General features: G+C 42.9%; 1 protein-coding gene across 2 annotated transcripts; it reads left to right on the forward strand.

Moving 5' to 3' along the window:
• The first annotated feature begins 328 nt into the window (after window positions 1-328).
• On the forward strand, window positions 329-9,946 carry KCNE2 (potassium voltage-gated channel subfamily E regulatory subunit 2). Of its 2 annotated transcripts, none has more exons than XM_056560891.1 (2): window positions 329-407; window positions 8,987-9,946. In XM_056560891.1, the coding sequence occupies exon 2, from the start codon at window positions 8,999-9,001 to the stop codon at window positions 9,347-9,349; it is 351 nt and encodes a 116-aa protein (XP_056416866.1). In that variant the 5' UTR covers window positions 329-407; window positions 8,987-8,998; the 3' UTR covers window positions 9,350-9,946. The 2 variants fall into 2 exon arrangements, with proteins under 2 accessions (XP_056416866.1, XP_056416865.1); XM_056560890.1 differs by lacking the exon at window positions 329-407 and adding an exon at window positions 6,901-7,095.
• The last annotated feature ends 1,699 nt before the right edge of the window (window positions 9,947-11,645 follow it).

Consider the following 11,645-nt stretch of genomic DNA (forward strand, 5'->3'; position numbering starts at 1 on the left):
GCTGTGCTGAAAACTACAAATCCCAGCATGCCACATGCCTTGCTGGTTTGGGGCGGCTCCTTTTTTGTTTGTTTGTTTGTTCCACCCTTTACCCACCCTACTATTTTCCTGGGCCGGCCCCCTTATACACAGCACACTAATATAATCAGCCTTGGTTGGGATACAATGTCATACACACACACAAAAGGGACTACAACTCCCAGCATGTGTCATTCAGGAGTCTTCAGTCTGTGGTATAACACCAGCATGCTGCCTCTGTAGTCTCCTGGGGGTTGTAGTTCACCTCACCTCTATAGGGCATACGTCAGTGTTTCCCAACCAGGGTGCCTCCAGGTGTTGCAAACTACTACTACCAGCATGCCCGGACAACCAAAAGCTGAAGGTTTGATGGAAGTTGGAGTCTTGAGGTATGAAACCTGAAAAAGGGAACATTTTGAGTGTGTATGTGTAACACATTTGATGACTATTTTGTTGAGTGGCTGGTAGTAAGCCACCTGTATAGGTAGAGAATATTATTGTATAGCTAGCACCTGGACTAGCAAGAATATATTTTGTATTGTGTGCCTGAGGTGTGAAGGCTATATTTTTGTTTGCTTAAAAAACAACAACAAACGAACAAAAAAAAAAAAAACATCAGAAGAAGCCTTCTTTAACCCCTTAACAACGCAGGACGTATATTTACGTCCTGCGCAGGCTCCCGCGATATGAAGCGGGGTTGCGCTGCGACTCCGCATCACATCGTGTCCGTCCCGGCGCTTATCAACGGCCGGGACCCGCGGCTAATACCACACATCGCCGATCGCAGCAATGTGTGGTATTAACCCTTTAGAAAGCTGACCGCCGCTTCTAAAGCGAAGTTAAAGTATCCCAGCTAGTCAGTCGGGCTGTTCGGGACCGCCACGGTGAAATCGCGGCTTCCCGAACAGCTTACAGGATGCCGGGAGGCAGTGGCGTTGCTAGGGTTGGTGTCACCCGGTGCGGTAGAAAATGGTGTCACCCCATACCTCCCCCCCCCAGTAAGTTTTTAGCCTATTGTGACAGACACCACTGTTGTAGCGCATTGTGAGAAATTCCAGTATAATAATCAGATATACCAGTTGCCACAGAATGGGAAAGTGTTAAAGAAGTATTCACCATTTAAATATACAGCTCCCAGAATTAATTAAAGGGGTACTCCACTGGAAAACATTTTCTTTTATATCAACTGGTGCCAGAAAGTTAAACAGATTTTTAAATTACTTCTATTTATAATCTTAATACTTACAGTACTTATAAGCTGCTGTATGCTCCACAGGATGTTGTGTAGTTCTTTCCAGTCTGACCACAGTGCTATTTGCTGACACCTCTGTCCATGTCAGGAACTGTCCATAGCAGGACAGGTTTGCTATGGGAATTTGCTTCTACTATGGACAGTTCCTGACATGGACAAAGGTGTCAGCACAGAGCACTGTGGTCAGACAGAAAAGAAATTAAAAAAGAAAATAACTTCCTGTGAATCGCTTATACAGCAGCTAATAAGTACTGGAAGGATTAAGATTTATAAATAGAAGTAATTTACAAATCTGTTTAACTTTGTAGCACCAGTTGATTAAAAAAAATGGTTTCCAGTAGAGTACCCCTTTGAGCAGTGGTGAGGTTATGCTGGGAGTTGTAGTTTCACTGACCTAACTGTAGAACTGACAAGCGACTATAGCTCTGATAGGACATAGTGAGGAGAATACACAATGATATCAGTGACTACAGGTGACGTCTTCTCTATAGTGAGGAGAATACACAATGATATCAGTGACTACAGGTGACGTCTTCTCTATAGTGAGGACAATACACAATGATATCAGTGATTACAGGTGACGTCTTCTCTATAGTGAGGAGAATAGACAATGATGTCAGTGATTACAGGTGACGTCTTCTCTATAGTGAGGAGAATACACAAGAATATCAGTGACTACAGGTGACGTCTTCTCTATAGTGAGGACAATACACAATGATATCAGTGATTACAGGTGACGTCTTCTCTATAGTGAGGAGAATACACAAGAATATCAGTGATTACAGGTGACGTCTTCTCTATAGTGAGGAGAATACACAATGATATCAGTGACTACAGGTGACGTCTTCTCTATAGTGAGGACAATACACAATGATATCAGTGACTACAGGTGACGTCTTCTCTATAGTGAGGAGAATAGACAATGATATCAGTGATTACAGGTGACGTCTTCTCTATAGTGAGGAGAATACACAAGAATATCAGTGATTACAGGTGACGTCTTCTCTATAGTGAGGAGAATACACAATGATATCAGTGATTACAGGTGACGTCTTCTCTATAGTCTTCCATTATCTAATTCACATGGTACATACCACCTGGTCCAGCTAAAACTTCTCTCTGCAGAATGTGATGCCCAGACGTCTCCTCACTATGTCAGCGCATTCTCATCCTCTATATGAAAACAAGTATTATTATAAACCTGCCAGACACTGTATCCTCTAAATATAATACTACTATACACTATACTCTTTGATTATAAACCTTCCATACACCGTACCCACTGAATATAATACTACCACACACTGTACATTCTGAATACCAACATATACTGTACACTCTGAATATAAATCTGCCACATACTGTAACCCTGAATATAATACCGCCACACACTGTACCCACTGAATATAATACTACCACATACTGTACCCTCTGAATATAATACTACCACCCACTGCGCCCTCTGAATATAATCCTACCACCCACTGCGCCCTCTGAATATAATAATACTACCACACACTGTGCCCTCTGAATATAAATCTGCCACATACTGCACCCCTGAATATAAATCTGCCACATACTGTACCCCTGAATATAATACCGCCACATACTGTACCCACTGAATATAATACTACCACATATTGTACCCTCTGAATATAATACTACCACCCACTGCGCCCTCTGAATATAATACTACCACAAACTGCACCCCCTGAATATAAATCTGCCATATACTGTACCCACTGAATATAAATCTGCCACATACTGTACCCCTGAATATAAATCTGCCACATACTGTACCCCTGAATATAATACTACCACCCACTGCACCCTCTGAATATAATACTTAGAGATGAGCGAACTACAGTAAATTCGATTCGTCACGAACTTCTCGGCTCGGCAGTTGATGACTTTTCCTGCATAAATTAGTTCAGCTTTCAGGTGCTCCCGTGGGCTGGAAAAGGTGGATACAGTCCTAGGAGACTCTTTCCTAGGACTGTATCCACCTTTTCCAGCCCAATGGAGCACCTGAAAGCTGAACTAATTTACGCAGGATAAGTCATCAACTGCCGAGCCGAGAAATTCGTGACAAATCGAATTTACTGTAAGTTCGCTCATCTCTAATAATACTACCACAAACTGCGCCCTCTGAATATAATACTACCACAAACTGCGCCCTCTGAATATAATACAACCACAAACTGCGCCCTCTAAATATAATACTACCACAAACTGCGCCCTCTGAATATAATACTACCACACACTGAGCCCTCTGAATATAATACTACCACACACTGAGCCCTCTGAATATAATACTACCACAAACTGCGCCCTCTGAATAACATTGCCATACAGTGCACCCTCTGAATATAATACCACAACCGCAGTAACACCCCTCAACATCCGTTAGCTGATGCTATTACCATGGGAGGGGGGTATTGGTGGTGTTGCTAGTGGATGATGGGGGTGCTACTACTGGGGGGGTGTTGCTGGAGGATGATGAGGGTGCTACTGGCCATCCCCCCTGGCAGTACCACCCCCATTATCCATCGGCAGGATCATCCTCCTGGCAGGAGCACCGCCATCATCCACTACCAGGATCTGCTGATGGAGGTGCTGCTGCTGGGGGGTGGGTGTTGCTGGTGGATGATGAGGGTGCTACTGCCAGGGGGGGAGCATTAGGTAGGCAGCAGTTCCCCCACATTAGGTAGGTAGCAGTTTCCCCACATAAGGTAGCATCTTTTCCCCACATTAGGCAGCATAGATTCCCCACATGTGATACCAGTTCCCCCAAATTAGGTAGGTACCAGTTACCCCACATTAGGTAGCACAGATTCCCCACATTAGGTAGCAATTTCCCCACATTAGGTAGCACAGATTCCCCACATTTGGTAGCACAGATTACCCACATAAGGTAGCATAGACTCCCCACATAAGGTAGCATAGACTCCCCACATTTGGTAGCACAGATTCCCCACATTAGGTAGCATAGACTCCCCACATTAGGTAGCATAGACTCCGCACACTTGGTAGTAGTTTCCCCACATTATGCCGCAGGTTCCCCACAATGGGTCAAAGTCTCCCCACATTAGATCGCTGGTTCAAACCACCCCCCCCCCCCCCACCACCACCACCACCACACACAAAAAAACACATACAACACAGAGAGACACACACACACAAACACACACACACAGTCAGATAGACACACACTCACAGACAGACACACACACAGAGTCACACAGTCACACACACACTCACACAGAGTCACATACACACTCAGTCACACACACACACACAGTCACATACACACACAGACAGAGAGACAGACACTCACCCATCCAGCGCAGCGATCCTTCACACCTGGCGCTCTGCGAGTGACGTTACTGGCGTCCTCCTGCGCGGCCATGCAGTATGACGTCAGGCCGGCGCAGACGTGGGAGCGGAGGCCGGGCACAGTGCTTGTGACGGCTAGGGGGTGTGTGATGACGGACGGGCGCACAGTGCAGGTGAAAGAATGGGGGTTGCTGACGGACGGGCGCACCGCACACACAGCGCGGGGGGGGGGGGGTGCTGACGGATGGGAGGCCGGTCGGGCACAGATGGGGGGTGTCTGTGTAGCTGGGGAGGGGGGGTGGGTGCTGCGGAGCATCTTGGTGTCACCCCATTAGGTTGGTGTCACCCGGTGCGGGCCGCACCCCCCCGCACCCGGGTCGCAACGCCACTGCCGGGAGGGCTCTTACCTGCCTCCTCGGTGTCCGATCGACGAATGACTGCTCCGTGCCTGAGATCCAGGCAGGAGCAGTCAAGCGCCGATAACGCTGATCACAGGCGTGTTAATACACGCCTGTGATCTGTGTAGAAGATCAGTGTGTGCAGTGTTATAGGTCCCTATGGGACCTATAACACTGCAAAAAAAAGTTAAAAAAAAGTGTTAATAAAGGTCATTTAACCCCTTCCTAATAAAAGTTTGAATCACCCCCCTTTTCCCATAAAAAAAATAAAACAGTGTAAATAAAAAAAAATAAACATATGTGATATCGCCGCGTGCGTAAATGTCCGAACTATAAAAATATATCGTTGTTAAACCGCACGGTCAATGGCGTACGCGCAAAAAAATTCCAAAGTCCAAAAAAGCGTATTTTGGTCACTTTTTATACCATTAAAAAATGAATAAAAAGTGATCAAAAAGTCCTATCAAAACAAAAATCATACCTATAAAAACTTCAGATCACGGCGCAAAAAATGAGTCCTCATACCGCCCTGTACGTGGAAAAATAAAAAAAAGTTATACGGATCAGAAGATGACATTTTTAAACGTATAAATTTTCCTGCATGTAGTTATTATTTTTTCCAGAAGTGTGACAAAATCAAACCTATATAAGTAGGGGATCATTTTAACCGTATGGACCTACAGAATAATGATAAGGTGTAATTTTTACCGAAATATGCACTGCGCAGAAACGGAAGCCCCCAAAATTACAAAATGGCGTTTTTTCTTCGATTTTGTCGCACAATGATTTTTTTTTCCGTTTCGCCGTGAATTTTTGGGTAAAATGCCTAATGTCACTGGAAAGTAGAATTGGTGGTGCAAAAAATAAGCCATAATATGGATTTTTAGGTGGAAAATTGAAAGGGTTATGATTTTTAAAAGGTAAGGAGGAAAAAACAAAAGTGCAAAAACGGAAAAACCCTGAGTCCTTAAGGGGTTAAAGGTTTAAAGAGTAGCTATTACTAAATTAAATTTCCCTATTCCCCCTCCCCATCTGTCTCTGACTCTAATTACATCTATCCCTGTCTGTATTTCTGCCCAAATCCCCATAAAATTACCTTTAGAAGAACGGCTGCAGGAGCTCAGAGTTGAGCTCGCTGGTGAGGGCAGGAAGTGGGCGGCACCGGCAGGCGCGACGTCATCTGAAGCCTGGCCGGGGCTCGCTTCCGCCCGTCTCCTCTTTCTTTCCTGCAGCTCGTGCGCTGCAATGAATGAGGAGAGGGAGATGCAGGGGGCGGGGATAAGCGCTGTACTCTGTATAGGAAACAGGCAGAGAGCGAGCACAGTGCTCGTGTGCGCGCGGCACGCAAAATTCAAATATCCCCGCCCGCCTTGCATATCCTTCTCCTCATTCATGTGAACGCGCGTTTCGGACCACGCTGGGCCACGCTGCCTGGCCAGCGTTGGTCCGAACATGATGAACGTCATTGGGGGGGAAGTAATCCTGAGCCATATAGGGTGACACCTAGTGGCCAGGTTTACAAACGTAAAAAAAACACATAAAACATGATTTTTTTTTTAAAATAAAATATATTAGAATTTTTTTTTACATAATCTATTAAATAAAAAACATTTTTTTTAATGAGAGTACCCATTTAAACTTTATTTCCTTGTCCCTGTCTCTGACTGCTATTTCCCTTCATTTGCCTGGCTCTTTGGAGCTTATCTCCCACAATAAGTAGCAATGCTGCCTAAACCAAAATTCAGCAATCATTGTACTGTAGATATAAAAAAAAAAAAAAAAAAAAAGAGAATCAATAAGATATGGACATGCGCTTTTTTTTTTTTTGCGGGTTTCTCTGGTAAATCTCCAAAAGGTTAGCTGGGAACTAGTAGCTGCAAGGACGCAATGACTTCTAAATACGATAGGAAGTTTGCGGACAGAATGAGTCAGATTGGGTGAACAATGGGAGGTCACAGGCCCCGGCTAATGTTTGTATTCATGTTAGAGATAAGATAAATCTGACCAGTATATAAAGTGTAGTCCAGCATGTGACTGGTGGAAATATGGAATGATTAGGAGAGGGTAACACTGACACCGTGCTTCTACATAGTAAGTATAGAGAATTGTGTACAGTGATTATTTCTATTTAATACAATTGAGAATCTATCTATTTCATATCTATCTATCTCATATCTATCTATCTCATATCTATCTCATATCTATCTCATATCTATCTATCTCATATCTATCTATCTCATATCTATCTATCTATCTCATATCTATCTATCTCATATCTATCTATCTCATATCTATCTATCTCATATCTATCTATCTCATATCTATCTATCTCATATCTATCTATCTATTTCATATCTATCTATCTCATATCTATCTATCTCATATCTATCTCATATCTATCTCATATCTATCTATCTCATATCTATCTATCTCATATCTATCTATCAATCTCATATCTATCTATCTCATATCTATCTATCTCATATCTATCTCATATCTATCTATCTATCTATCTATCTATCTATCTCATATCTATCTCATATCTATCTATCTATCTATCTCATATCTATCTATCTATCTCATATTTATCTATCTCATATCTATCTCATATCTATCCATCTACCTCATATCTATCTCATATCTATCTATCTATCTACCTCATATCTATCTCATATCTATCTATCTATCTCATATCTATCTATCTATGTACCTCATATCTATCTCATATCTATCTATCTATCTATCTATCTCATATCTATCTATTTCATATCTATCTATCTCATATCTATCTATGTATCTATCTATCTCATATCTATCTATCAATCTATCTATCTATCTATCTCATATCTATCTCATATCTATCTATCTATCTATCTCATATCTATCTATCTATCTCATATCTATCTATCTATCTATCTCATATCTATCTATCTCATATCTATCTATCTATCTCATATCTATCTATCTTGTATCTATCTATCTCTCATATCTATCTCATATCTATCTATCTCATATCTATCTATCTCATATCTATCTCATGTCTATCTATCTGATATCTATCTATCTATCTCATATCTATCTATCTTGTATCTATCTATCTATCTCTCATATCTATCTCATATCTATCTATCTCATATCTATCTCATATCTATCTATCTATCTCATATTTATCTATCTATCTCATATCTATCTATCTATCTCATATCTATCTATCTCGTATCTATCTATCTCTCATATCTATCTCATATCTATCTATCTCATATCTATCTATCTCGTATCTATCTATCTCGTATCTATCTATCTCTCATATCTATCTCATATCTATCTATCATCTCCAATAGATTCACAGGAAACAGCAGCACACAAAAATTGGTGAAAAAATTGTGAAAATTTATTCCATCAATCCAGTGTTAGAAAAGGAAACGTCGCAGAAACGTTGTCCCTTTTCTAACACTGGATTGATGGAATACATTTTCACTATTTTTTTCCACCAATTTTTGTGTGCTGCTGTTCCCTGTGAATCTATTGAAGAGTGGAACCTCTAACCAAGGCTCCCATACAGCGGGCACCATCCAACTTTGTTTTCTTCTTGTGGTTGTGCTGCTCTCCTGGAAATTTTATCTATCATCTCCAATATTTTAACGTGGATCTGTGCATGTGTTGTGTATCTATGGATTGTATCTGTCTATGTGTCTATGATCTACGTACACGTAAAATGATACATTTGTTTGTACACTCGATAACTTGGCACAGCTTCATCCATGCGCCCACCCGCGCTTTATCATGTGCACATTTTACTAACTGGAACAATCTGTGTGTGTCATTGCTATCCTGACTACCCTGGGTGTTGCACACTTTTGTAATGGGCTAAACCTAGACAGACAATGTCCCATTTTTTTTTTTTAATAGCAACATTTGTAGTATCCATGATTTAAACCAGTGCCCATGGTTACAATGACACTGTATATTTCCTACAATACAGGGTCGGCAAGACATGTCAGTGTCCACTAACTTCACGAATACTCTGGAAAATGCCTTCAAAAAGATTTTCGAGGATTACATGAACAAATGGCGCAACAATGTGACAGAGGAGAACACCGAACTGCAGGACACGCTGGACGCAGAGAACTTCGACTACGTCATCCTGTATCTTATGGTCATGATCGGGATGTTCTCCTTCATCATTGTGGCCATCTTAGTCAGCACCACCAGGTCCAAGAGGCACAAACACCTGGACGACCAGGATCCTTACAGCAAGTACATCGCCAATGACTCCTCTGAGAGGAAGGGAATGGTTTTGGAAAATCCAAGTGCCAGATCATACAATGCTCCCATGTCGCCATAGACGCTGGGTCAATGAGGAAGAAGAAAGGAATTCTAGAGTACTAGCTAGCAGCCGGCTTGTATGCTTGGCTCCCCGCCACTGCGGGTTACACACACATCGTCAGGATTTATCCCAGATAGACGCCAGAACTGTTGCGTCTGGGTCCTGTCATCTATATGCTGTGTAGAGTACTAGTGCATGACATCTCAGGGGGTCGCTACTGTATCAGCTACTCCTGATGTTAATTACTATATGTAATGACTGTATTTCTTTATGCCTGTCAGCCCCTGATGAGGTCACATGTAACAATGTGCTGAAACGCGTTGGGCAGAGCTAGTAATTCTATTTAATCATTCATTACCAGCATACAATTTAATTAGGCTTTTGGATCTGTGGGGCAATCTCTACACATGCAATTTTAACAGCCTTGCTTGTGTCTATCCTTAGTTACAGGGCTGACATGTTTGCCCTGTCACCTATTTAAACATCCCTTTGTTTAATCAGTGTGTTTTAATCTATACATTAAAAGCTATGTTTTATTAGCACCTCAAGATTTTCTCCCCCTTACTATTTGCTTTATGCTCTTTGGGAGTTGTCGAAATTAGGGAGTGGACACCAGTATCAGTCCACAATATTATTAAGAAAGGAACCTTGTCAGAAACTCTGTGGGAGAGATTTATTTAAAACCTGTCCAGAGGAAAAGTTGCTGAGTTGCCCATAGCAACCAATCAGAGGCCTTTTCAAAAATGAAAGAAGCGATCTGATTGGTTGCTATGGGCCATTCAGTTTCACAAAAAACAAGCCTCTTATTTGAATAGCGATACAGTTATAAAACATAACCTTTATTAATCCCCAAATAGAATTGACTTAGCAAAGAGTGATATCGTATTTTTCGCCCTATAGGACGCTCCGGCATATAAGACGCACCCAATTTTAAATGAGGAAAATCTAGAATACAATGTAAAGTATAGGTCACAGTGATCTTCAACCAGCAGACATCCAGATGTTGCAAAACTACAACTCCCGGCATGCCCGGACAGCCAACGGCTGTCCGGGCATGCCGGGAGTTGTAGTTTTGCAACATCTGGAGGTTCGCAGGTTGAAGACCACTGGTATTGGAGGTTATACTCACGTGTCCCCGCCACTCCAGACCTATCACCGCTGCCCTGGATGTCGCCCTCCATCGCTGTCGCCGCGTCCCCGTCACTCCGGAACATCTCTGCTGCCCAGAATCCTCGCTCTCCGTCACCGCCATCACGTCGCTACGCACACCGCTCCTATTGGATGACGGGGCGGCGTGCGCGACGACGTGATTACGACGAAGGAGAGCGCCGGCAATGCAGGGGATCCCGGCACGGAGCAGACACCGAGGAGGCAGGTAAGGTCCCTCCCGATGCAGCCGGGTTAGTGTCACTTTCGCTTCAGACGCGGCGGTCAGCTTTGATCGCCGCGTCTGAACGGTTAAGACAGGGCATCACCGCGATCGGTGATGTCCTGTATTAGCCACCGGTCCCGGCCGTTGATGGCCGCAGGGACCACCGCGATAGGTGTGTATTCGCCGTATAAGACGCACCAACTTTTCCCCCCTCCCCAGTTTTGGGGAAGAAAAAGTGCGTCTTATATGGCAAAAAATACGGTAAATATAAATGTGAACACTCCACATAAAACAAAACAAAAAAAACAAAACAAATGACATTGTCTCGGGGGTCACGGACTGCGGAAGAGATTCAATATAGATGGAGAGGACCTAGATATAATAGTGGGAATAGCAGGGTAGTCCCATGGTATTATAGATGAATTATTTGACCTCGGTTATAATGGTCATAAAACCGAGTAGAAGGGAATAGGGATAAGAGCACTCTAGATCTACAGGCCCCGTCCCTCTGTCCCTGCCTTTTGAGGGACCCACATCCTTAACAGGGTTGCCTCAACCGCGGTGGCGTTCCCTCACTTATCTAAGTGAGGGAGAAAACAATAAAACGGTGAAATGAAGGAGGATATTGATAGATACCGGGACACCCCAATGTGTACCACCAAATAAAAAACATGTTTATATAACCATATGCCGCTACTGACTAATCATTAAAACTGGAAGATGTCGTGCTGGACGAGTCTTCATGGCTCTGTTCAATAGACGCGGAGGCATTGTACAGCTCCATCACACACGATAAGGGGATGGAGGCTGTTCAATTCTTTCTTAAGAGCCGTAGTATCCATTTTAACAATCATAACGAATTCGTATTACAGCTTCTTGAATTCATCCTCACAAGAAATTATTTTTTATTCAACCCACGGACCTACCACTAACTCAGGGGGA

Source organism: Hyla sarda, chromosome 2, assembly GCF_029499605.1.
Source record: "Hyla sarda isolate aHylSar1 chromosome 2, aHylSar1.hap1, whole genome shotgun sequence".
Classification (NCBI taxonomy): Eukaryota; Metazoa; Chordata; class Amphibia; order Anura; family Hylidae; genus Hyla; species Hyla sarda.

What these genes read in the sequence shown, in the direction of transcription:
- KCNE2 (XM_056560891.1), top strand. Translation starts at nt 8,999, where the DNA reads ATGTCAGTGTCCACTAACTTCACGAATACTCTGGAAAATGCCTTCAAA.